At 41.8% G+C, this 27718-nt stretch overlaps 2 protein-coding genes across 3 annotated transcripts; one reads left to right on the plus strand and one right to left on the minus strand.

The window, feature by feature from the left end:
- Nucleotides 1–23: 23 nt before the first annotated feature.
- On the minus strand, nt 24–19803 carry GFM2 (GTP dependent ribosome recycling factor mitochondrial 2). 2 transcript variants are annotated; one of them, XM_069881133.1, is made up of 21 exons: nt 19709–19790; nt 19539–19626; nt 19048–19132; nt 18128–18173; nt 14791–14888; nt 13645–13770; nt 13237–13325; nt 12037–12125; nt 11731–11791; nt 11449–11634; nt 8647–8727; nt 7041–7189; nt 6631–6771; nt 6450–6549; nt 5474–5663; nt 4070–4146; nt 3442–3580; nt 3111–3296; nt 1588–1703; nt 1174–1356; nt 24–807 (listed from the first exon to the last, which is right to left on the minus strand). In XM_069881133.1, exons 2-21 carry the CDS (start codon nt 19599–19601, stop codon nt 679–681), a joined length of 2334 nt encoding a protein of 777 aa, XP_069737234.1. In that variant the 5' UTR covers nt 19602–19626; nt 19709–19790; the 3' UTR covers nt 24–678. The 2 variants fall into 2 exon arrangements, with proteins under 2 accessions (XP_069737234.1, XP_069737232.1); XM_069881131.1 differs by having other exon boundaries at nt 19539–19803.
- A 1274-nt stretch (nt 19804–21077) lies between these two features.
- NSA2 (NSA2 ribosome biogenesis factor) lies at nt 21078–25783 on the plus strand. The gene is made up of 6 exons (XM_069881148.1): nt 21078–21114; nt 21478–21665; nt 22818–22968; nt 23315–23494; nt 24646–24838; nt 25501–25783. The coding sequence occupies exons 1-6, from the start codon at nt 21112–21114 to the stop codon at nt 25566–25568; spliced, it is 783 nt and encodes a 260-aa protein (XP_069737249.1). The 5' UTR covers nt 21078–21111; the 3' UTR covers nt 25569–25783.
- The last annotated feature ends 1935 nt before the right edge of the window (nt 25784–27718 follow it).

The following is a 27718-nucleotide window of genomic DNA, read 5'->3' on the forward strand; positions in this document are numbered from 1 at the left end:
TAAATAAAGAACAAAACAACCTTTTTATTTCAGAGTATCTTATCATCTGCTGCTTTTCTGTGTAAGTGGGGAATTGCAAATGGGATCTTACTCAATTTGCAGAAGCATTCGTTCCACTTATTTGCTAAAGCAAACTCAGGTAGAAGTTACACCCAGTCCTGAATTCTGATTAAAATTAGTTTCCAACAATACTGGAAGCAATACTTATGTACAGTTTAAATGCTTATTAACCATATTCTTTTATTTAGCTGAAAACAAATCAAGATACATACTACCAAAGCAGTAAAGTTATTTCATTTACAGATGACCTTTGCAAACTTTTCTTACTAAAGTAAGAAAGAGTCCTATTGGTGCTTGCTGCACTTAGCGCTCATTCCTATGAAGAGGATTTGCATCACTTCTCATTGTGGGTATCTGCAAGATCAGAATTAGTAAAGTGCCAGCTTGTGGTTGCATCTCTTGTTTGGCTGCTTTGTAGTTACAAGGCTGTGCCAGAACACGGTTTCTTTAACCTTCCCTTGGATGGTTAAAAGCAGAGTCTCCTTATACAGCTGTTATTTCATTATTTTCCACAACCAGCTGGTCCCAGAAGAATATACTGGAGTACATAAATAGGCTCCTGAAAATATTTAACGGGAAGGACAGGAAATACATTTACTGTCTTATGGCGTAAAGTGATCAGACCAAGCCCATCCTCCTCTGAAGTAGTGCACTTTGCTCTTGACTGTTCAGGGCTTGATAACTAGCAAGTTCCAAAGTGAAGGTTGCTGAGCCTGATGTTAGAGAACGCAAAACTGTTGAGTAGCCCTGAACAAAATGGAGAACACATCACTCAGTTTAGGATAAAAGGAAGGTAAGCTGCTTAAGTCACAGAGGCAGAAAGTCAGAAGTATGCTACAACACACTAGCAAATTAATTTTTTAATATTACTGTATTAAAAGTGCAATACATGCATCAGTCAACCTAATAATACACATGTAAAAACCTGTTTTAGAAGTATTTAGTTGAAAACATGCTGGTTTAACCATCTGAATCATGCACAAAACCAAAATGCAGTAAAAGACATCCATTCCAAACTTACTTATCCATAAACAACAGGAAAATTGAACTATTTTTAAGCATATATAAAGAGATCAGATTAATGTTTTTACCAATTTTAAGATAATCACATACCATCGTTTCTGCTAGTGGAACAACTGCAATTACAACTCTATTATCTTGACGACTCTGGATTTCCTGAATACTTCCTCTCCGCTGTGCAAGGTCAGCAAGTGCTGCACTGAGATGATCTTCACTTACTGTGATTTCTAGGTTCATCAGGGGCTCCAGTATTTGTATACCAGCTTTTTTTAAAGCCTACAGCAATGAGAAGAAGAATTATGTTGATTTCTTTTTTCCCCAGAAAACTGACAATAAGCACTTGCGTAACTCAAGCTAACACTGCCCCTCAAATTCTCTACTTCCAGAAGCTATTCAGTCCCAACCAAGGGCCACTGTCAAATTACCAGGTATTGATTGATACCCATGCATCTTCCCAGTAGTACATCATGCCACTGTGATCTGTGGCAGCTTAGAGTTTCAGTGTACCTTTTGCATGCAACGGGAGACGCAGGCTGATACCATCGTGTGGGAGGTGTCAGGATGCACTGTCAGTGACTGCACTGTTACATCTATGTCTTGAACTGGGAATCCAAGCAAAGGTCCTAAGAAGAAAAAGAAAAAAGCACATTTGTTTTTCAGAATATTAAAACACGTGGAAAGAAGTTTATTAATTTGGAGCTTCTCACTTTCCCATCTCCTTCCCCTTCCTCCCCTCAAGAGGGTTACCAGACTTGTTCATTATTTTGTGGTTTTGCCATTACCTAGCTTTGCTAAGAGACAAAGGATGCAGAACCACACTTCCTTACTCGTTTTACCAAAAGCACAGACAATTTTTAGAACCAGAAGTTCCTGAAAGTACACTAACCATAACCATTCCCAAAAATGAAGGTGTTTTTTTTTTTTAATACGTGATAATATCTAAAACTTGTGCACTGAAACAAGGGCTCACTTGAAAAAGTAGTGAAATCTTCTCTTGCACCAGACTATCTTCTGTATTTTCAACACAAAGCGATCATAGCAAAGGCTCATATTAACCCACCAGCAAAATTGCAGGGGTAATTCAATTCCATGAGGGACGAACTATGTTGAGTTGATCACCTAGGCAGGTGATCTGCCTCCAGCCCAGGACTCGACCAGACCAAAAATTTTATTAGACTAGATGGGACGCCTGAACCACATCTGAGAAAAACCATATCTGAGAAAAACCACATCGCCTTTCTCCTGTAGAACATATGGTCAGATCCACTTTTTTTCTCCAAAGCATTTAATCCCGTGAGCTTTAGCCTGCAGATGCTATAGCTCTAAAGTCTCTTCAGGGATTGTGAAGAAAGCATACAGAGCCAAGACTCATTCTGCAGCCAAAGATGAGAGATGGCTTTCCAAATCAACAAAGCAATATGTAAAAAAACACCTCCTGCAAATGCTTCTAAAGCAATTCTCATTTATCAATCCACTGTGTGTTAATTTTACTGTAAAGAAGAGTTCTTTGGCCACAAGTTTTTAAATACCTCCTGTTTTTAATTAAATGTGAAGGATGCTTTTAGTCCTTAGAAGCCTATAGTTTGCAATTAGGTAAGGCTTTTTATTCTATACTTTCATGGATTTAACACATTTGAAAAAAAAATCAGCAACTCCAATATCAGTGTGGTGTGTACACACCGGCCTCTGAAGAAACTTCTGTCACATCACTGTGGTTTACGTGATGTCATCAAATAAGTGCCTTATATCTTATACTAGACTTAAAAGCAAACCAGAAGAACCCCAAGCTCACTGGTGAGTGACTGAGAAGCAATCAACCTTAAAATCAAAATCATGCTGACTTCCATTCCTGGCATAGGGAAAGGAGTGCTTGGGAATGTTTGTAGTTAAGAAAACTTCAGAATTTCCCTTTGCATCCAATATTAGTATGTATTACCTTTAGTTTTCAAGCTACCAAGGGTTTTTTCTTCCTAGATACATATACAAAAATGTTAGACCAACCAGTATAGCTCTTACAGTACTTCTTTTACCTTGAATGCATGAATTCGTGATTCCATTTTCTATAGCACCTTGGAGTTCTTTGGGTAGCATTTCAATGACACCTGCAGCATACTCGATGATGGGTTTTGTTGTTGCTCTCCCCCCTGACATGGGCCTCACCTCTAACTCTGTTGTGACAAAGTGTCGTTTATCTCCTACTGTTTTGTCCAGTATATCTGCAGGGGGTAAAAAAAAGGTGAAACAATGATTTGGAGAAAAACTAATACATAAGATTCATCTGAAAGTTACACATAAGATCATTTAAAGTAAATCAAGTTACAAAACCAGAAACAAGATGTTCCTACTGTTCACTCATTTTACCTGTAGCTTGGGCAGCATTTAGGATGGTTTCTCTGTATGCTATTTGAAGAGGCCCCAAATAAGTCTCAATTCCATATTCACGTTTGATTCGGTCATGAATGATCTCTATGTGTAGTTCTCCCATGCCACAAAGAATAGTCTAGTAAGAAGAGAGTTATGAGACAAAAGGGAAAACAGGCAAAACTCAGGTTTTCATGCAAACTGTTAAACAAGGACTTCCATGCTCCTAGTAGTTTCTCAGAAATATTGCAAATTCTAAGGAGCCTCGAGAGGAAACAGAACTACTTTAGGTCATCTGGCATAAACACCATGTAAATAGGAAGGCAATTACCACTACGGTGACTACTGTAAAAAAAGGGCATCTTGCATTATGTTACAGAGGACTTCTGTGTTTCTTAAATGGACACATCAAAAACAAGCAAAGCACCAGATGACTTCCTCTACTCTATAAAGCACAAGTCTCCATTTTAGTTAGATGCACAGAATTTTGTACATATACAATATGAACATTTAGAAAGTCCCTTTTTATTCAAGAAAATCTCGATAATACAAATGCATTAACTGGAGGGTGGTCTTGACAGTTCTAAAATCAAGCCTGGTTAGGTGAGAAACAGAAAATTCAACTTACTTGTCCTGTTTCAGGATCTAGTTTCACTTTTAAACTTGGATCTTCACGTTGAAGGCAGCTCAATGCATTATCCAAGTCTGTACATAAATATCAAACATTGTATCTAAAGAGACTTCAGTGATTTGAGAATCAGAATGAAAATCTAAGGATCACTTTTCCTCCTGAAGTTAAATCTTGTTGTTAGAAGGAATCAAGAGGACCCTAGAGAAGCATAGATTCTGGCAAACAAAGTCAGCTCAAATTAAAATCAACTTGCAACTTCTGATTCTCTCCAACAAATTAACAGCACACTACAGAGTGCTTTAATTAATAAAAATACTATTTTCAGAGTTATATTTTGTACTTGTAAGGAGACAGAATGGAACCTGCAAGTACTTCATTGAGTCAGTGAAAAGTATTGTTCCCTTTTCACAGGTAAGAAAAATTATCAACTAACTCTCATATGATTTGTCTCAATATTTCAAGATGAGTTCAATATGAAAAGGTTCAAATGCAATTTTTTTTTTATTCACCATTATGTGAATGTGCTGAGGATAGCAGCTACAGAGAAGCAGCTACAGAATTATAAATTCAGAGCTGAGAATGCATTTATCTACAGTCTGGGGAAAAAAAAACAACAACAAACAAACAAAAAAAACCCCCAATACAAAACATCCAACCACCCTCCAAACCAGGAATACCTTACAATGCAGTGGCCCAGCCTGCAGATCTGTTGCTCTAAATCTGTATCCTGCCTGCTCCCTTCCATCACACACTACTGGTATTTGTCCCTCCTTCCCTTTACCCCCAACCAAGCTCCACTTTTTGAACATACAGAGTTTGAAGTACTTATTTCCAAAGAGTCAAATGGAACCAAGTTTTCTTGTACAGATTCTTGGGAAAGGCAGTAAGACTAAAAGTCACGCTGCAAAAGTGAACCCAAACTAGACACGCAAAAGTCTTGCTAAATGAAAATTTCACAACATGGAGCAAAACTGCTCCTGCTGACTCAAAAAAACCCTACATTTCAAGGTAGTTTGTACTCAGGACACTAGTACGGCACACCAGCAAGACTGCAGCAAAACTGAGCATGAGAATAGGAAATGGAAGTGCCTCCATCTCTTCTTTCAAAATCAAGAACTACTGCTTTTCTAGACACAAGAACTAGAAAAATACTACTACTGGTACTGCTTGACATTGTGATAGTAAAGCCTACTGAATCGCCACAATCTAAAACATATCATCTATGCAAAACACCAAAAAGGGCCTTATTATATCACAATTGAGAAATTTGTGCAACTCATTTCTATCAACCAGTCATGGATTGGGGATGAGCATTGTTGCTTACATAGGAGAGAATATGGTTATGGTTGAATATCTAATTTGTAGAATATCTTATCTTATTCACAGGTAGCTAGGTTGTACCTTGTTGTTTGGCCATCGAAGGAGGCTCAATTGTACAGAAGAAGACAGGGTCAGGGATCTCAACACCTGCCAGCAGAAGGCTCTCTATGTCACTGGCAGACCTCTTCTCTCCCCCAGCATCCCTTCCAGCTCGGCGTGCTGCTGCTGCTGCTGAAGCCTTTGATGACACTATGGTATCTCCTGTGGCACTCTAGAGATGAACACCCACGACACAGGAGAGGGAGAGGAAGGGATATTATACCAAGAACAAAAACCACAAACCCTGACCATTTCTCTTCTTAAAATCGCTCATGCTTAACTCCACTTATTTACTTATTTATAAACAACTACTTTAACTTCTGTCTTCAAATAACTAAAACTACCTGGAAGAGGAAAAACTGTGCTCAAATTTAGACTAAGAATTTTCTGTCCGGTTCACTGCATTTTAAACCTCACTTACCAGTCAAGATACAATGCCACAAAGAACAGTATTGGTAAATGAAAATTTGCTTAGGCATGTCAAATTCAGTTACATTTTAGAAAACCTGTGCAAATGAAATCTATGCAGCCTGTTCAGATAGTAAGTCAGTAAACTAAAAGAAGCAAGCATGAAACTAACTTATCTGAGCTTAAGTTAAATGCTTGCTTTTGGCTAACTTCTTTGGAACATCATTCTTCTTCCCCATTGGAGGTCTCTCCATGGCCCTACATTGTATTTTAAAGGTTACAATATAAATACAAGCTCAGAACTCTACTAAAACACACCTTCAGTTTTCAGTCCTCTTGGTGTAATCAGCACTCCAATTCCCAGGCCAATTACTGACTTTTTGCACATTGTAGTATTCTATTTTAGGAGGAAGTACATGCACATGTACTTCAAATAAAGGAAGTTTACATATGTCACAATAATCAAGAACACATCTGAGATACAATACCATAGAAGTACAAAGCACATTAATGAAACAAGCTCCCTTATAGAAACAGTATTTTCTATTACTTGTTTTAATCCAACAGTAAGGGCAATGTTGCCAGCCATCAGTGATGGGATTTCAATTTGCTGATCAGCAAATGGCAGGAGCAGACGGCTCACTCTCTCCCTGAAAATGAAATTCTTTCATTAGTCAGTACATTAAAAGACATTTTAATGCTACACTAAACCACACCTTTATCTTACTCACGTGCAACTTTTGTTAATATTATATACAGCTGATTGAGGTTTCAGTGAACCTGAGTAAGCACGAACAAAAACAAGTGGTCCACGACATTTATCATGGAGGACTTTAAACGCTAGGGCACACAGATCATCCTTGTACCACTGTCTGCAAAACAAAAAGCACAACAAAAAGTATACCTGCAGGATTATCTAATATTTACTTACATTTCCTCTCATTTAAGAAGCAATGCATTTTTTATGCCTCTATTAACATCATAATATTTTTAAAAATCACAATACATACAAAAAAAATATTAATGTAAGCAGTTCCAGCTCCAGTAGGATATGCTTTGTTGATAATCTTCATTTTCTCCTTTTATGCTTTCCTACTGATTTTTCTTTTTTTCCTAACCCTCCTTTTCTCCTTGTACTTACAGAAATTCATACGAGCGCTCATTAGGTGCAGGCAAGTACATCACAATAGCATCCAGCAGTGGTTGCACTCCTTTGTTCTTCACTGCACTGCCACAGAGCACAGGTACTGCTTTCTGAGCTAGCGTGACTCTACGGATAGCAGACTGTAACTGCAAAAAAGAATTATTTTGTATTAACGCATGAACTACAATTTAGCCTTCAATTGCATTCCAGCTATCCAATATTTATAACAAATACCCAAAAGTTATATATGACTGCAAATATAACATCAATCATCTAAACTGATTTTAGTGAGCTCCAAACCATACAGCCAAACACTTAGATGCTAAAACACAAGATACTGCTTTTAAGACTTTTAAACGCTTCATGCAGATCTACAGTTGTTCTTTAACTAACAGTCCTTTTAATTCAGAATGTTGCACTTCACCACTTCCAATATACAGTGTCTGAAAACCCAACCAACTCAAAGCAGTTGAGATGCCACTTCAGTTAGTAAGAGTAAGCAGCCTGGATACAAACTGCACTGATTCTACCTAGAAATTCCAATCACCTTGCTGTCATCACATTTGCAGCAGCCTAAAACCCTCCTGAGCAAAGGTACTCTACTTTTGAAGTTACGCCTAGCCAAATTCCGGGTCCTGCACCTGGGGCACAACAACCCTATGCAGAGCTACAGACTAGGGGAAAAGTGGCTGGAAAGCTGCCTGGAGGAGAAAGACCTGGGCGTGTTGGTTGACAGCGACTGAACATGAGCCAGCAGTGGCCCAGGTGGCCAAGAAGGCCAATGGCATCTTGGCTTGTATCAGAAATGGCGTGATCAGCAGGTCCAGGGAGGTTATTCTCCCTCTGTACTCGGCACTGGTGAGACCGCACCTCAAATCCTGTGTTCAGTTCTGGGCCCCTCACCACAAGAAGGATGTTGAGGCTCTGGAGTGAGTCCAGAGAAGAGCAACAAAGTTGGTGAAGGGGCTGGAGAACAGGCCTTACGAGGAACGGCTGAGAGAGCTGGGGTTGTTTAGCCTGGAGAAGAGAAGGCTGAGGGGAGACCTCATTGCTCTCTGCAACTACCTGAAAGAAGGTTGTGGAAAGGAGGGATCTGGCCTTTTCTCCCAAGTGACAGGGGACTCGATGAGAGGGAATGGCCTCAAGCTCCGTCAGTGGAGGTTTAGGCTGGACATTAGGAAAAAAATTTTCACAGAAAGGGTCATTGGGCACTGAAACAGGCTGCCCAGGGAGGTGGTTGAGTCACCTTCCCTGGAGGTGTTTAAAAGACGGGTGCATGAGGTGCTGAGGGGCATGGTTTCTTGGCTGATAGGAATGATTGGACTCGATGATCCAAGAGGTCCTTTCCAACCTGGTGATTCTATGATTCTATGTTTGAGAATCTATTAGTGCAGCATTGTATAAAGTCGTAATAAACTTGAATATACTTTGTCCTGAGTTCACAGTAGTGTAATTTCATTAGAAAAGCTAACGTGACTTTTTTGTGGATAAAAAAATGCTTATCTGCAAAATCATAATCTGCATGTACCGAATGGAAAATCTCATCCCTTCAAAACAACAGCTAGCAAAATCTTGCTTATAAATAATGAAATGTAAAAATTACCTTGTTTGCTGGTATTAAGTCAAAATTTTCACTATATTCTCCTAGAACCAGTTCAGCAAATTCATCATCCAGATCTGCAACCTTCAACAAAACAGCTCTTTATTATTTAGCACATAGAAGTTTCACAGACAAGTCACAAAGCTTTAGGAAATATAGCTAAACAGAGCCTTTCAAGACATCAGAAATCATAAACCCAAGCCACAGGAAATTAAGGTTTCAAGGAAGGCCAGAGGGGGGAAAAAAATCAACTCATAAAGCTGCTGTTAGGTGAAACATCGGGGGGACAGAGAATGCTTATACTTCTCCCTGAAACTGAAAAATACGTGCAGCCATACAGTGATAGTCAGGAAGGGTGTAACTGAATGTATTTCAGATCTGCAAACAAGGTGAAGTCTGAATTAAGCTGCAAGTGACCTTTGTGAGCCAACAGAGACACCACTGGAAAAAAAGGACAAGCCTTCAGGGCATTATGAACTTATTCACAGCAAAGGCTTGTGGTCCAAGAGCTCATCTGTGTTTTCAAACGTACCACTCAGCTTGACAAATAAATCAACGACTCTTGGAACCCCATCTCGCAGATACCTCGCCTCCCCACATGCAGGAAGGCGCTTTGCCCCCTCTAGTGGCTACGACAGCAACTGAACAATATCGAAACGAATCATTGATGAGCAATTAGAAGTCTAATCAAGCTAACGGTTAAAACATGAAAGACGAAGGAAAGGATTCGTGACAGCAAAGCATGCAAGATGGTCAGTACTGAAACTACTAAATTTTACAGTGTTTCTGATAAAGAGTATAGAAAACATTAAAAAATATTTCACAAACACAAGGTTATCTCAATTATCACAGTAATGGTCCACCCCTTCCTGCCTCAGGAAGGGCCCAGAAACCAAATGAATAAAATCCAACACTGTTCTTACAAAGCTCTCTATGCGACAATACATTTCTTAAGATAAGAGGCTGAGTAGTAATTTTGCCATTTAAAACCTGGACATTTGAAAACCAAGATTATGTATGTGTTTTACTGAACTCTGAGGAACATAAAATATATCTCTCCGATTCCGATGTTTCAAAGGAAACTCAAAACCTAGCATCATCAGTTTATGTACCTGCACAACGTTATTCAAAGATGTTTGGAGGGCAGCCCTTCCCTCAAAAAGGACAGGTATCCAAGATAAACTTGTTAACCTCCCGTATTTTTACTTACAAAAGTATGCAATCAAACATAATCACTGCTACACTTTCAAGTCGTATAAAAGCAAACAGAACATTGGGAAAAAAAAGAAACCTTTTTACTTGGAGAGAAGACTGGAGTTTCAAGTAAAATCAATGCTTCCAATATATAAACTGTACAAAGTAATGTGAAACCTTAAAAAGCCAGATGAGGGAAGAAGGAAAACATTCTGGGCAAACTATTTCAAATGTTCAGCACTGCTCAACAGGCAGTTTACTTAATTCTTCATCTCCTCTAAACTGCCAAATGTGCAAAACCTGGTATAAAGTAGATCAAGTTTCTATTATCTATCTTAGCTTCACGTTATAACAAATTATGTTAATGAAATATTTATACTGTTATTTCTCATCTCTCCCATGGGTTTTTTTGATGGATCTGGGAAAAGATTTATGGTGGGCTTCAGCTGCTCCTAATACAGTATTCAGTGCCATTTTGACCAGCCTGCAACATCCCACCCAACTTCTAGCTGCTACTCCAGAAGAGTATGGACATCCTGTAGACTCTAGGTCATACCTGCCAGGCCTCATGTTAATATCCCAAGTATCTTTTGGCATCTGAGCAGTACAAGATACCAAGTTAGCCAACTTAAACCTGGTGTCTGCTTTCTTCAGTCTCCTATTTAATAAGGCAGGGAGTTATTTCCATTTTACAAAAATACTGTACAGCCAAGGAGTCCAGGCCTCTATATTCACCATGTTTTGCCATCACATACTAACATTTCCAATATGCACTAGGCATCTAAGACAAAGGCAAAGGAAGTGAAGAAAGTATTAAATTACCTCAATAAGAATAAATGCAGAGTCTTGCACCTGGGACAGAACAAATCCATGCACTGATACACAGTGGGGATCAGCTAGCTAGGAAACAGCCCTGCACAAGTTAACCAGAGGGTCCTGCTGCCAAGTGACTGTGAGTCAGAAGTGTCCTCTTCCAGTGACAAAAGCTAACTGCATACTGGGCTGCATCAGCAAGAGCACAGCCAGGGATCCGGACAAGTGGTTAGTACCCTCTGCCTTGCACTTTTGAAGCTGCATCTAAAACACTTTCTGCTTTTAGGTTCCCCATTGCAAAAGAGACCCACAAGCTGAGGGAAATCCAGTGGAAAACCACTAAGGTCATTGCAGTGCAGGTGGAGGGCAAAGAAATGGGTTTGGCAAAGTTGGAGTGTCTAAGGGAGGACGCAAATGCTCTCTTTTACTACTTGAAGTGGTGGGGATAGTGGGGTCTGCTTCAGGGAAAACAGAGATGGATTCTTCCCATAGGTACACAAGGAAAGGACAAGCAGCACTGCCACAGGTCACAACATTCCCATTAGACAAAAATAAGTGTTTCACTATGAGGATGATCAAGCACTGGGACAGGCTGCCTAGGCAGATGGCAATCTCCACCCTTAAAGACTTGAAAAACTCAAACGAACCAGGCCTGAGCATCCTGAGGTAATGCTGAAGTTAGTCCTGTTTTGAGCTGGTCACTGCAACAGATACCTCTAGAAGTCCCTTTCGAACTATTTTTTCTCCTGTTCTAAATAACAGTTTTAAATATATTATGTATTTACTTTAGAACTTTACTTGTTCTATTAAGTTATTTCTGGCATCCTGGACTTCTTGGAACAGGTTGGGATCATCAACCTCCAGCAGTGACTTTTGTTCAAAATTTTTTCCATCATCCGAATCAGAAGAAGATTTCCAAATCATTTGTTCCATAGTCACAACATCAACCAGTCCTCGGAAGGTCTTGGCTTCCCCAATGGGCAACTGCAAGTAGAATGGAGATTTTTAGAGAACTGCAAAAAATAAAGTAAGTAGTTCCATTCAAAAGAAACCAAATAAACATTTACTTACTAAGCTTACCTGTAAAAGCAAAGGTTTTGTCTTCAACTTTTGTTTCATACTCTCAACAGCATATGTAAAACTATTAAAACAACAGATACTAAGTTACACAAAACTTAATGATACAGTAACATAGGTTTACCAATCCTTGTTTACTGCAAAAATTACTACTACAATTACACAAAAATATGCATCTTCATAATCAAAGATGTATATAGTAAGTACTAACATAATTGGCTTGCTCTGTGCTTAACAGAAAAGCTTAAATTGCTTAGGTACACTCTCTTACAAGGTTTTCAGCACTGACTAAAATAACTGCCTAAATACCTTGCCCTGTATTTGTCCATCTTGTTCAGAAAGCAAATTCGTGGTATCTGATGTTTGTCCGCTTGTTTCCACACTGTCAGGGTTTGGGCCTAAAGCAAAAGACAGAAGAGCAACATCAGTGCTGACAGCTGAACTACTTGCTCCCCAACACCACTGAGGGACTAAGTTCAGATTACAGAAGGGAACTGTGCTGAACATGTTACGACCATCCTGTATCTCACAGCACATATCTGAATACCACAGTCTTGTCTCTCCTTTCAGCTGTCAACACTCCACACCCTTCACTCAGGGCATGCAAGCATATGGGAAAGGGATCACGGAAAGAAACTGAGCATTACAGGGGATACATACAGAAAACGCTCAGCAATGTAGACAATGTGGGTTTGCTAATAATTTGCGTACTGCTGAGCCATTTATGACATGCATTTTTATTTGAAATTTAAAACAGGTATATATGAAAATCAGTTCAGAAAAGAAATAATCTCCTGACAGTACATGGAAATAATGCCAGAATTTCCTACACATTTTTAGAAAAAACACAAGCAGATCTAATTGTTCTGTTGTTGGGAATGGGTTACTCGGTTCAGGTTAATATGTGATAGCACCTAAATACTCTCCAAAAGCAAGCTAAATAAAGTGATACACACTGATTAAGAGTCCTCTCATCCTTCATTTAGCAAAAAGTTATGACCCATGGTACACAGTGATTTCAGAACATGTAACTTCTCCACAGGATTGAAATACTCAAACATCTCATGCTATAAAGTCAAATCCCAGCCTGCCTCCACCTTTTCTGCACTAAAGGGAATGTTAAATAGGACATCAGGGAGGGAAAAATTCTGGCTGGAAATTACTCCTTTTCTACATGAAATCTGAAAATGCAAAACTAACCAATATTAATTTCTTTCCACTGCTTGAGCTAGCCAGAAGTATTCACCTCAATCAAGGTTTGCAAGGACAGCAACAAAACAACAGCCTCCACCCCCCCAACTCTAATGGGAAGCCCACTTCCTTGCCCCTTATTGTCATGGTAATTCCGATATGCTGCTGGATTGAAATTAAATGCTCAGCTTCCTGAAGCTGTATTTTGAGCTAAGCATCATAAGAGAAAATACAGAGCAACATCTCTGTACTATTATTATTATTTCAGTCTGATTTAAGCCATTAGACAAAAAAAAAAAATCTACCAGTTATTTTTACCTCAACACCAGCTGAAGCATCAAACACCGCTACTGCTCCATCCAGGACTCTCAAACAACGCTCAACTTCCACTGTAAAGTCCACATGACCTAAAAAACAATCTTCCTTTTACACTATTTTAATTCAACATCAACAGGTCAGTACAATTTCTTATTTTTTTTCTTTTGAAATCACATTAAAACAACTCTGTCTTCACTTGCAGAGAAGCACAGCTATCAGTCCTTGAAACACACAAGGCTGTTACATTGCAATCACAGAACTGTGTGGAAATAGCTCACTTTAAGAAACCCTCTATTACTAACACCATTAAACCAATTACATATTGCACCATATTTGAAACTTTCATTCCGCAAAACCCCACCTCATCTACTCTCCCCTAATAATGTGAGTACTGCCAAAGTGTAGTACCAGGTGTGTCAATCAGATTGATCCTGTAGTCTTTCCAGTCAAATGTAACAGCAGCAGACTGAATGGTAATACCACGTTCTCGCTCCTGTACCATAAAATCTGTCACTGTGTCCCCATCATCAACATCTGTGAATAGGAAGCAGGATTACAGTCAGGCATGTAATAAATCAAAAACTGAAATTGTCTTGAAATACAGATGCTAAGAGAGATTTGGAAATACTGTCCCTTTTAATAAACGTATAAGCTACGAAAACCAGAATTTTTCATAAAATATATAGTTAGCTAATTTACCCAGGTTCCCTTTCCAGAGAACAAATGCTCTGTAAGTTGCTTTTTCTGGTTCTAAATCCTAGTAACACCACGAGAAACTTCAAAACTAAAGCAAATATCAAAATCATGAACAAACTACAGTTTTAAAAACCTGCCTGTACTCATTATATCGAATGTGACTCATTAAAATTTAGTGATTAAAAGGAAAATACATTAAAACTAAACTTAAGTAAAAACAAAAACCACACCAAAAAACCAAAACAGAGACTGAGTTTTCCTTGTGGGTTGTTTTTTTTTCTTGAATAAAAAGAGAAGCACTTCCATATTTTTAAACAAGCAGACCACTATGTTCAACTGCTCCAGAAGCCTAGCATCTTATAACCTTCTCAAACACAGCAGAGAACAGGGAACTAAATTTAAAAGGACAAAAGCTGCACAAATGGAGGCTGCTGTTATCCTTTCAATCTTGAAGAATTCTGTGAAAGTTGTGGAAGCAAGGAATTCTTCCTGTACTATGGCTTTCAAAAGAAATGATTACTTTTTGTTAATCTGGTGGTTTTACAGGTCAAAAGAGAACTGAAGAAATAGCTTTACCAGATTGGTCAGTGAGCAACAAGTACAACAAGGATAACCTCCAATTAAATGTTAAACAAATCATGGTAGGCTAAAAGTAAAACAAAAATACAAACCAATGCTGTCCTACAACTGCCTCAGAACATAATAGAATGCGCATTAAAATTTCATTATACTGCAGCACAACTTTGGAACACCTGGCTACTATGTTAAGTATTCCAACAGCAACCCCTAACTGCACTGCATGTTATTGTGTATTATTAAATCTCTAAAAGCTACCGAAATACAGGAAGTATTTCTAACCTCCAAGTGTTCTTATGTATCCAGAATAATAGAGCATTCTCTCTGTTGTCGTAGTTTTCCCTGCATCAATGTGGGCCATAATGCCAATGTTGCGGATTCTGCATAAAGTGAAAATGTTACTTTTATTATAGTTATTTTTTTTATTCAGTGATATTCTTATTTACATAAACAACTAATATTCACAGAGAATAGCATACCAGACAAATAACATTTTTCCTGTTGCATATGTGATACAGTGTACATTCTGATACTGAAGTATGTTAGTATTGAAATGGTGGATTTCCTTCAAATCTTGAGAGTTCAGAGCACTCAGGAGCTTCACAGAATCACAGAATCACAGAATAACCAGGTTGGAAGAGACCCACCAGATCATCAAGTCCAACCGTTCCTATCAAACACTAAACCATATCCCTCAGCACCTCGTCCACCCGTGCCTTAAACACCTCCAGGGAAGGTGACTCAACCACCTCCCTGGGCAGCCTGTTCCAGTGCCCAATGACCCTTTCTGTAAAGAATTTTTTCCTAACGTCTAGCCTAAACCTCCCCTGGCGGAGCTTGAGGCCATTCCCTCTTGTCCTGTCCCCTGTCACTTGGGAGAAGAGGCCAGCACCCTCCTCTCTACAACGTCCTTTCAGGTAGTTGTAGAGAGCAATGAGGTCACCCCTCAGCCTCCTCTTCTCCAGGCTAAACAACCCCAGCTCTCTCAGCCACTCCTCATAAGGCCTGTTCTCCAGCCCTTTCACCAGCTTTGTTGCTCTTCTCTGGACTCTCTCCAGAGCCTCAACATCCTTCTTATGGTGAGAACTGAACACAATATTCGAGGAGCGGTCTCACCAGTGCCGAGTACAGAGGGAGGACAACCTCCCTGGACCTGCTGGTCACGCCGTTTCTGATACAAGCCAAGATGCCATTGGCCTTCTTGGCCACCTGGGCACACTGCTGGCTCATGTTCAGTCGCTGTCAACCAACACCCCCAGGTCCCTCTCCTCCAGGCAGCTTTCTAGACAGACATCTCCTAGTCTGTAGCACTGCATAGGGTTGTTGTGCCCCAAGTGCAGGACCCGGCATTTGGCCTTCTTCAATACTGAAGAGTTTTGGAACATTGTTCTACACTTCACTTGAGAGAAAGGCCACTTCTTGGCCTCATCCTCACCCATCTGTTCTCCAGTTCCAGACAGGAGCCCCTCCACTGTCTCATCCATCCCAATCCCTAATCCCGGGTGCCTGAAATAATCCATCACATTTATACCCTGAATCTATCATCCAGGTTCCAAGTTCCCAGTTCCCATGAAACTGTCCTTGAGTCTATTCAGCCAACTCTTCCTTTCTGAAGTACCTTTCCAGTAATTCCAAAACCACTTCCCTAGCTCTGTGCATCTGCATCCCAGGCTTGTGATCAGCCCCCTTATTCACTATTAATGCAAACTGACTTTACCCTTGGGACAGAAGCACTCTGCCAAAGGAATTTCATCCCCAAGCCATTCCTTTGGCAGCTCAGCCCCTAATTACCTTGACCTCACTAGAAAGCCCCTGATCTAACATGACTGAACGCTCCTATGAACGCAAAGTATAGAGCCCTGCCCACAGTGGTGGTCTAGTTGCCAAGACATCCCTTCTCCATTATTCAGCACCCAGCAATTACCACGGATTTGGTGCTTCCCTAAGAACCAGGTTTGGGTTCTGATGATGCAAACGAGACAATCCAAGACCTCTCTGACACCAACTGTTCTATCTTCCAACAGTCCTGGAAGACTGGGGAAGTCCCACTGGACTGGAGGCTGGCTGATGTTGTGCCCATCTACAAAAAGGGTCGCAGGGAGGACCCAGGAAACTACAGGCCTGTCAGTCTGACCTCAGTGCCAGGGAAAGTCATGGAGCAGGTGATCTTGAGTGCGATCATGAAGCACATGCAAGAGAACCGGGTGATCAGGCCCAGTCAACATGGGTTCACAAAAGGCAGGTCTTGCCAGACTAACCTGATTGCCTTCTATGACAAAGTGACTCGGCTGCTGGATGAGGGAAAGGCTGTGGATGTGGTCTTCCTGGACTTCAGCAAAGCCTTTGACACAGTTTCTGACAGCATTCTGCTTAGGAAACTGTCAGCCTCTGGCCTGGACAGGTGCACACTCTCCTGGGTGGAAAACTGGTTGGATGGCCGGGCCCAGAGAGTGGTGGTAAACGGTGTGAAATCCAGCTGGAGGCCAGTGACAAGTGGGGTTCCCCAGGGCTCAGTGCTGGGTCCAGCCCTGTTCAATGTCTTCATCAATGATCTGGATGAAGGCATCGAGGGCACCCTTAGCAAGTTTATGGACGACACTAAGCTGGGTGGAAGTGTCCATCTGCTGGAGGGTCGGGAGGCTCTGCAAAGGGATCTGAACAGGCTGGACCGCTGGGCAGAGTCCAATGGCATGAGGTTTAACAAGGCCAAATGCCGGGTCCTGCACTTGGGGCACAACAACCCTGTGCAGTGCTACAGACTAGGAGAAGTCTGTCTAGAAAGCTGCCTGGAGGAGAGGGACCTGGGGGTGTTGGTTGACAGCCGACTGAATATGAGCCAGCAGTGTGCCCAGGTGGCCAAGAAGGCCAATGGCATCTTGGCTTGTATCAGAAACGGCGTGACCAGCAGGTCCAGGGAGGTTGTCCTCCCTCTGTACTCGGCACTGGTGAGACCACTCCTCGAATACTGTGTTCAGTTCTGGGCCCCTCACCATAAGAAGGATGTTGAGGCTCTGGAGCAAGTCCAGAGAAGAGCAACAAAGCTGGTGAAAGGGCTGGAGAACAGGCCTTATGAGGAGCGGCTGAGAGAGCTGGGGTTGTTTAGCCTGGAGAAGAGGAGGCTGAGGGGTGACCTCATTGCTCTCTACAACTACCTGAAAGGACGTTGTGGAGAGGAGGGTGCTGGCCTCTTCTCCCAAGTGACAGGGGACAGGACGAGAGGGAATGGCCTCAAGCTCCGCCAGGGGAGGTTTAGGCTAGACGTTAGGAAAAAATTCTTTACAGAAAGGGTCATTGGGCACTGGAACAGGCTGCCCAGGGAGGTGGTTGAGTCACCTTCCCTGGAGGTGTTTAAGGCACGGGTGGACGAGGTGCTGAGGGATATGGTTTAGTGTTTGATAGGAACGGTTGGACTTGATGATCTGGTGGGTCTCTTCCAACCTGGTTATTCTGTGATTCTGTGATATTGAAGCGTCAGAGTGGTAAAAGCAAGGAAGTCCTAACTTTGATTTAGAACATGCATGTTCTACACATGTAACAGGCACAGCAAAACGGCCCAAGACTTTTCATCACACCAATTGCTCCATCAGTTAAATCCAAAAAATAAGCTAGCATCGCATACCTGGATATATGAGGATTTATGACAGAACGCAGAGACTTAACTTCTCCTGGAGATTAAAAAAAAAAAAAACAAAACAAAAAAAGGAAACAATTGGTTAAATCAACCCCAATGTAGAAATGGTAGATTTTAACAAAACTAAATATACTCCAAAAATTCCTAAAAAGCTTATTAAAAAAAAATCCACAGCCACAACTCACAACAATCCATAATCTCTACCACCTCAAATTTCTAAAGATATGCGCTTGGTTTTCAATAACTATCTCTCTCTCTTAAAAAAAGAGAAACTCTTCAAAATACTTGTAACTTTGAAAAAATAAGGAAAAGCTAACACAGAAAAGTATCAGCACAGTAAAATCTTACACTGCAGAAAACAAAAACAAAATGTGCCACACTTCCAGGCAACTACAACACTGACATTCATCTGAACTGGTTAGTAGATAACAAACTTCAAAAATAATTTCTCCTTTAAATACTGAAGCCAGACAGCATAATGCTCAGGGAGAAAATGTAAACTGACCTTGGTTAAGAAAACATGGGATTGAAGAGTTTTAAATTCCTATTTTCATTTCCTCTCTCATAGCCTATTTAGTTGTAAAACAAACTGCCAAGCTAAATTCTTAGGAAACTAATTCATAATTCAGTTACTTAGGCTGTGTAAGCTGTGTTTCATGAACTCAGTTTCCTAGTGCTTTAGCTTATCTTTGATAGGCCCAACAGAATTCAGCAATAGTTAAGCAAACACTCCTTCACCATCAACAGATCATCCCTCTGTCCTGAACTATTTAACCGCTCTTTTTGCACTTTTACACCAAACTCTATAAATCATGACCAAAAGAACAAAACAAAACACAATTTATAAAGTATTCTTTCTGACTTTTAGAGTAATCCCTACTACTAAGAAAATAATTTTACCCTTTTACCTGGTGGAGAACTGTAGTTTCTTAGACGACAGTTTTGCTGGGTCACACTTAAAACTCTCAGTTTTGTCTTCCTGAAATACATGTGCTTATAAGGAAAAATAAAACCAAAAAACATAGAATAGTTATCATTATAAATAATTAGTCTGTGGATACATTTTTGCTAGTTGTAGAAAACTAAAGTAAAAAAATACATACAGGAACTGATATTGTTACTAAATAAGATTAAGATACAGGCTGCTTGGAATCAGAAGCATGAAGATGGTATCACCATCACCAAGTCCAACTTCAATATCATTTGGGAAATACAGTAAAAGTTACAAATTCAGCCTCCACATCCTGATTTACATGAAGTCCAGTTCCAACACCAAATTATGTGTTCTGTTTAGATACCAACTTTTAAAAGAGTTACCAAAGCAAGAGTGTTTACTCAGAGTAGCCCGAGTATTTCTTCTGCTCACAGAGGGAATATCAATATTTGGGAAAAAGTTTACCTCATTGCACAAACTTGATGAGTTCAATACGTTCACTGAGTATTTCCTCGTAATCCTCAACATTCTGGCTCACCTGTAAAGCTCTTCCCTGCCAAGAAAGATAAATATTGCATGAAACTTCTACAACAGGTAACTATACTACTTGTACACAAGTCAATCATGAAGCTTACCTGTTTCCAAAGTTACATCAGGTTTTCAGGTTACTGCTTTGCAGTTTAAATTGATGTCAGATGTATAAAAATAATGCTACGACGCCTTAGACTGCAGCGTAACTGTGTGCCCACAAACCGTACACGTATTCTCAAAGCAATCTGCAAAGAGTAAAGCAGAAGGATCAGCCTCAGTATTTAAACTGGGCTCAGACAATTCGGCGTGCGGGTGAGGGACCAGCGAGGCATCAGCAGCTCTGACTCTGAAGGAGGAAGGCAGGCAGGGAGTATCGGGGACAGAAATCAAACAAAACATGAAATACGATGAGCTTTTAAGTGTTGTCAAACCCACCACGATGGCAAGCTGGCTGCTGCTGTTTGAGCAGGCAGGACACCCAGGGCCAGCGCCACCCCTGCCCAGGACGACATGGGCCAGCCGAGCACAGCTGAACAGAACCAAGTACAGCCGAACCGAGCCAAGCAATGGCCAAACAGAACCAAGCGTGATCAAACAGAATTGTGTGTGGCTGAACCGAGCCAAGTGTGGCCGAACGAGCTGACTGCAGCGGAACCGCGTTGAGCGTGGCCAAAAAAAAACCGAGCGCGGCCGAAACGAGCTGAGTGCGACCGAACCGAACCGAATGTGGCCGCAAAGCAGGAAGCGCAGCCAAAGAGAACCGAGCGTGGCCAAGGAGAACTAAGTGGAGCCGAATGGAACCGAGTGGAACCGAACCGAGCCGAGTGGAGCCGAGCGGAGCCGAGCGATCGGGGCGGCGTGAGGCGCTCGGCGGGGCCGCCAGGCCGGCGGGGTCCTCGTCCCGGCCCGGGAGCGACCCCGGGTCCGCGGGCAGCGCCGGCAGCGGCCTCTCCCGCCCACGGGGCCGCGTCAGCGCCCCCCGGCACAGCGAGCGCCTTCCCCGCTCGCCGAGGAGCGACTGTGATGTCCTTGTGAGCCCCGCAGCAGCCGCAGCTCTGGCTGGTTCGGAGCCTCGGGGCCGGCCCGGCCTGACCTCGCCCTCGGGACCGGGAGCGGCTGCACACAGCGGGTCGCAGGAGAAAGCGCCGCTGCCCAGCGCAGGCCGCGCGGCACGCAGAGCGCTGTCAGCTCCGAAGAATGGACGAGGTCTGGAAATCAACGGTGCTTGGCAGAAAACACGCTGTCAGAGGGACATTCTGTCTGACGTTCAAAGAAATACAATTACTCAGATGAAACCTAACCCTGCTTTGGCTCAAATCCAAATACTCCGCTTGCTGCAATAGGAACGACTTCTCGCATCACCGACCTCTTCCCCGCCGCTTTTCGCCGCTTCCAGACGCGTGGCTGGGAACCAAGTTGCGCGGGGCCGCGTTTCCAGCCGGGGCCGCGTTTCCAGCCGAGGCCGCGTTTCCGGCGCGCCCGCCCTTTCCGGTGCGGGGCCGCCAACATGGTAGGCAGTGGGGAGCGTCGCGGGGCTGAGCGAGACCCCCGTGGGGGTAACCGGGCGGAGCGTGGGGGGACGTCAAAGGAGGGGGGAGGGGGAGCGTAGCGGGAAGGGGCCGGGTATGCGGAGAGGAGGCCCGCGGAGGATGGGGCGCAGTGTTAAGGGGACCAAGGCGGGGGTGGGGGAGGGTGCTAGGCCCGCCATGAGGAGTTGGGGTGTGCGGGATGAAGGGGACTCGGAGGGGTGGGGGGAGGCCCGCGGAGGGTAGGGGGTACCGAGGGGCAGAGAGAGGGAGGGGCATGAGGGGGAGTGAGCGGAGAGCCACGGGGGATCCCCGCGGCCACTGATCGCCCCGCCGTGCGCCCGCAGCCGCAGAACGAGCACATCGAGCTGCACCGCAAGCGCTATGGGTACCGGCTGGACTACCACGAGAAGAAGAGAAAGAAGGAGGGCCGGGAGGCACACGAACGGTCCCGCAAGGCCAAGAAGATGATCGGGCTGAAGGCCAAGCTGTACCACAAGCAGCGGCACGCTGAGAAAATACAGATGAAGAAGACGTGAGTACCCAGTTTCTCCAGCGGCACCCGGACCATAGGAAGGATGAGACAGGACATCTATGTCATTACAAAGAACCACTCATTCTGGGTACCATGCATTTCAGATCAGGTGATACCAGTGTGGCCACCAGAACTAGGGGAGTGATGGCCGCCCTGTACTCAGCTGCATCTTGAATCCTTTGTTCAGTTTTGTGCCCCTCACTGTGAGAAAGACATTGAGGCGCTGGAGCGCACCTAGAGCAGGGCTGGGAAGCTAGTGAAAGGTCTGGAGAGTGTGTCCTGTGAGGAGCAGCTGAGGGAAGTGGAGTCATTTACTCTAGACAAAAGGAGGCTGAGGGGAGACTTTATCATTGTCTACAGCTGTCTGAAAGGAGATGGTAGTGAAGCAAGTTTTTGTTTCTTCTCCCAAGTAACAAATGATAGAATGAGAGGAAATGGCCTCAACTTGCACCAGGGGAGGTTTAGATTGGATATTGGGAAATAACTATTCCACGGAAAGGATTGTCAGGCATTTTACCAGGCTGCCCAGGGAAGTGGTTGAGTTACTATCCCTGAAGGTATTTAAAAGATGTGTAAACATGGTGCTTAGGGACGTGGTTTAGTGACAGACTTAGAACTGTTAGGTTAAACAGATGGACTTGATCTTAAAGGTCTTTCCCAACCTGAACAATTCCATAATTCTGTTATACTTTTAAATTGTGCTTAGGCTGTAGGATAAAGTGGGGTTTGTCACAGAGAAGAAGTTTCTGACTTCCTTTCTTCTCAATGAATGTTAAAATTTCTGCTCATGAAAATATTCTTTAAGTCTTGAGTAGGAATAGCAGTGACTGGTATAATTACGACAGAGACATGAATGCATTTACTTAGGGCTTTTACATCAGCTGCTGTGTTAGTGTAGCAAGAGGCAGCAGCCATTCTTTTTAATAGTATTAATAGAAAAAGTACAGTAATGTACTAAGTGTTTGAGCTGAATGTGAGGCTTGATTTCTAGGAAAGTTACAGTAATAAGCATAAGCATATGTGCTTGTTTACAAATAGCTCTTTAAAATGAAAATTCTGAGAAGGCACAAGCTGAATTGAAAGAACATATCTACGATCTAAAAATAAGCCATTTTTTCTCCTACCCTTAATACTGGCTTTCTTTCTTTGCAGCATTAAAATGCATGAAAACAGAAATACAAAGAAAAAGAATGATGAGAAAACACCTAAAGGAGCTGTACCAGCGTACCTGCTGGACAGAGAGGGCCAGTCCCGGGCCAAGGTCCTCTCTAACATGATCAAGCAGAAAAGAAAAGAAAAAGCCGTAAGTAACTGTATTAAAATAGAGGTAGTTACCATGACTTGTGACAATGACCATTTTGTGTTGCTGATGCTCCACTGACTTAAAACCTACAAGCAAAATCTGAATATTGATATCGTAGAAAACTTGAAATCTCAACTCACTCAGAAATCTAGGACAAAGTAAGCGTATGCAATATCTTCATTTTCATAACCTTAAATGCTAATTAAAATAAGTGGCTATGAGTCCCATTGAGTCTACAGTGTACCACTGTCTTTAGGGAAATTTTATTTTAAGCTTTGGTTGTCCCATTTAATTTAGCAATGTGGCAAGTAAGACTCTTGACTTTTTTTTTTCCCCCCTCTTCTAGGGGAAATGGGAGGTTCCTGTGCCAAAGGTCCGTGCACAAGGAGAAACAGAAGTTTTAAAAGTAATTCGTACAGGAAAGAGGAAGAAGAAGGCCTGGAAGAGAATGGTTACAAAAGTTTGTTTTGTTGGAGATGGCTTTACCAGGAAGCCGCCTAAATACGAACGATTCATTCGACCAATGGTAATGTCCTTATGTCTTAAAGAATGTTTAATTCTTTTTATTTTCTGCTTTGGGTTCCTGTGGCAAGGAAACTTACTTCCATGATAATGCACTTAACTACTGATGATGTAGGACACTTCCTGGTAGTTTCTCTGCAGAAATCTAAACTTGGAATAGCCTCAAAGCGGGGAGATGCCCCTGCAGTCACAGTCTATGCTGAAATGCCTCTGCTCTTATTCTTGTAACTCGGGTGATGCCAGTAAGGTAAAGCTACTAACTCTCAAATTAGCACAGGTAGGTCTTCAGTGAAGGCACCTGTAATGGCTTTGAGCCGGAGGCTTCTTTTTCAAGCCGCTGTGATGGTGTCAGCTGCAGAAGGCAGCTGTGCACCAGGACTCCCGAACTCCCTCCTTCTGGCTTGTCAAGTAAGCTCAGAGCACAGTCGTGACCTTATGGAAGGGAAGTGCTGTCTATCCAACTTGACCTTTCCTTACACAGCTGCAGGAACATTGCCTGGGCTCTAGCAGCCTGGCAGCGCACAGGAGTTAAAACTAGGTTAACTAAGACAATGTAGTGTTTCTATAAATATCTGCTCCTTTTTCCTCACAGGAATCAACAGGATCGCTATGCAGGCTGCCTGTTGGATGGTACTTCATTACTATTTTGATGGGCATCTTACACAAAAGCCTTGGATAAATTTTTACAGACACAGAAAAGTTTCTAGTACTTAATTATAAAGTACCCTTCATGAAGCACAAGTCTCATGGTAGAACGTGCTGTAACAGACAAGTATTTTATGATGTGTGAAAGGTTTTTCAGTTTTACAATTAAAAAAGGAAAAAAAATCTAGTCTTAAAAACCAGTAGGACTTTTTAATGCGTTACCATAAATGCTTCATTTCTTCATGGAGCAGAAGACATCAGAGGCAGCAAATTTGTACTATTCAAAATTGACATCCTGAATATATACATGGAAGGCTTTATCTTGTCATTAATCAGGTTTTTAAACAAACTTGACATTGTATAATAGGCAGAAAGCGTTCAGTACTCTAGGTGGTTTCTGTCTTTCCAGTCTCTTAAAACATAAAGCTGAGAACATTATGCTGAAAGTGTTAGGTGAGTCAGGAGGACTTAAAGCAATTTTAACTCATTCTAACACTCCTTGTGCAACAGGGCTTACGTTTCAAGAAGGCACATGTGACACATCCTGAACTTAAAGCTACTTTTTGCCTACCTATCCTTGGTGTAAAAAAGAATCCTTCTTCTCCTTTGTATACAACGCTGGGTGTAATTACCAAGGGTACCGTCATTGAGGTGAATGTGAGCGAGCTTGGCCTTGTGACACAAGGAGGCAAAGTTATCTGGGGTAAGTAGTAAAACTTGCTGTACCTAAGAACTAGTTTTACCAATTTTAAGTCTTCATTGCTTGATGTATTGTTAAGACAATAGTAGTCATAATTGATCCATTTTTAAATGTTAGGTTTGGGCTGTAGCAGAAGTAACCGCTAGGCAACTCTAAAAATGCAAGCTTTAAGTTTCAGTCTTAAGCTGTTCACATTTTCAGAATCTTGCTGTTCACATTTTCAGAATCAAATTTGTTAAAGACTCAACTTGTTTACCTGTCTCACATTGAGCAGTGCTGCAAATCTATAAAGACCTAACCCCATGAACTATGACAATCATGTTTTCAGTGAAAATTCTGTGTAGAAGTATCTTCACAGGGTCAGACTGACTTTTTTCAAGAGAGGGGTTGACCTGTACAATAGCAGAACCTATGAATGTTTTGTTTTGTTTTAATCTACCCAGAACTCTAAACAATCCACTTATCAAATGGAATAAAATGTTTCAAAAACTAAGTTTGCAGCATAGCAGAAGGCTAATTTAGATTTCAAAGTGCATTTCAGTTTTGGAACAGGAATTCCATACACTTCAAGACTTGTGGGTTGAACTTGAAAACACAGAATAATCTAGTTTGTTATATGAACTTCCTCAAGCTCTTGTAGAAATTTAATACCTTTTTCTCTTTAGGGAAATATGCACAAGTAACAAACAATCCAGAAAATGATGGCTGTATTAATGCAGTTCTACTTGTTTAAGTTGTGTGTGATACCAAGCGTTGGATGTGGGCTCCTGCAAAATCTGTGCAGTTTCAACAAGTTTGCAAGATCTCTGAAACCTTCGACCATTCAAGAACATTGACCCCCACAGGCTGGTGAAGAACTTAAACATGCCAGAAATGACTGCTTGTATTTTTGTATTTATTATGTTTGCTCAGCTAAACAATGCCCAAATAAAGTGATTCCATTTTCAAGTTTTGCTGATGTGGTATGGATTTGATCTAAACCTTCTTGGTCTTTTTACAGTAGCAGTTTTCTGGCTTAGATAAATTGTATAACTACTTAATTCATCTCACATTCCTAGTGATGGGAAGTAACAGCTGCTGTGTCCCACAATGGCCTACTGTAATAGCTAAAGGTACAGATGAACATAGTAACTTGTATTCTGCTTCTGGGAACACAGAAGAGCTGGACGAACGCAGCTAGAATTTTACTGCTGACTGACACCAGAACTTAAACACTGATTAGTACTTGCCCCTTAAGAAGCAAGAGTTTGAGAACACATGAGCAGCACAGGTATGTGGGGAAATTACTAAAAGGGCAGCTATGGCACCCTTGTTACCTTATGTCTGTCTTAATTTTTATGGCTCTGATAAACACTGAAGGAAAAAAAGGGTCACATGCATCAAACTATCAATATATATTTAGCTTGCATCCTTGAAATACAAAAAGCAAAAGCCACTGCTGAACTGGAAGCTTTCAGCAATGGTTTATGTAACTGCAAGAGTAATCCTCAAGTCAAGACTTTAGTGGTAAACTAACTTAACGCAGTCTATCACTACAGATAGACATAGTCACCATTTTACACTCCTAAACAGTACTCCACTCCAAGACAAGGAGCTTCTAACACAAATTCCAAGACAAATCCTTGTAAGCTTTCTCCAGTTCATGAGGGCACTCTTGCCCTTCAACACTCCAAGAAGGAAACTTCCAAAAAAACTAAGATATTTCAGAAGCCAGAATGTGAGTAAGTTTGTGTTGGTGCTTTTTGCATTAAAATACAAACCTGGATGTGGTCACACATGCAATAAGCAGATTGAGTAGCACATTATAGAATACAGTAGTTAAGATTGGAAGGCACCTCTTGAGACTGTGTAGTAGAAGACCCCTGCTTAAAGCAGTCAACTACAGCAGGTGTCCAAGGGCATGTCCACTCAGGTTCTGAGAAACTCCAAGGATGGAGACTCCACTACCTTGCTGGGCAACCTGATCCAGGGTTAGACCACTTCTACAGTTCAAGATATTTTATATTCAAATAGAATTTCATGTATTCCACTTCATGCCCACTGCCTCTTGTCCTGTCACTGGGCACCCTTGCGGAGTCTTGCTCCATCTTCTTTGTACGGTTCAATCCCTCCGCCCCCTCCTCCCCCAGGTATTTGTAAGATCCTATCAAGCTTTCTCTTTGCCAGGCTGAACAATTGCAGCTCTCAGCCTTCTGTATGACAGAAGCTCCAATCCCTTAATCATCTTCATGATCAGATCACATTCCAGATCTGGAACTCTGGCCAAGAAGTCAAGCTAGCTACTTTTATACCAGCTTTGTGTCTTCTCTAACACTATCTGATAGAGGCAGCACTTAAACTACACCGAAGTCCTCCTCTTAGAGGCTGTTTTGTTAGCTGAACCTATTATCCTAGTGTGAACTTCAAAACTTGCTATAATTTGTACTTCTTTATGCAGTGACATGTGATTGAAACTAAGGTCACAAACCGTTAAGTCATTTGCTTGGAGAGGGCATTTTGTCGAATCAGGTAAGTTTCCATTTAAGTTCTTGTTGCTTTACCTTTACTGCATATTATTTATTGACATGAACAGAACACTTCAATTTTTCTGCAGCAGCCTCAAGAACATTACTGCATTTTGTGCTATAAATGTATAAATGTGCTATAAATTCAACCTGTTGGCTGAACAACACAACTGTTGCACTTAAGACATTGTAAGACACTATAGGGAATGTGTTACAGCATTTCAAGTTGGCTTGTGTGCAGCAAACTACAGCAGAATGCATGCTGCAACGTTAAGAACAGCCTAATCTACAGCTTTTTCTTTTTTTTAAACAGACGTCTGATGCTTACGCTAACTAGGTACCAGGAAATTGTTTTAATCTATAAAGAAATTCCAATTCA

Source organism: Phaenicophaeus curvirostris, chromosome Z, assembly GCF_032191515.1.
Source record: "Phaenicophaeus curvirostris isolate KB17595 chromosome Z, BPBGC_Pcur_1.0, whole genome shotgun sequence".
NCBI lineage: Eukaryota > Metazoa > Chordata > Aves > Cuculiformes > Cuculidae > Phaenicophaeus > Phaenicophaeus curvirostris.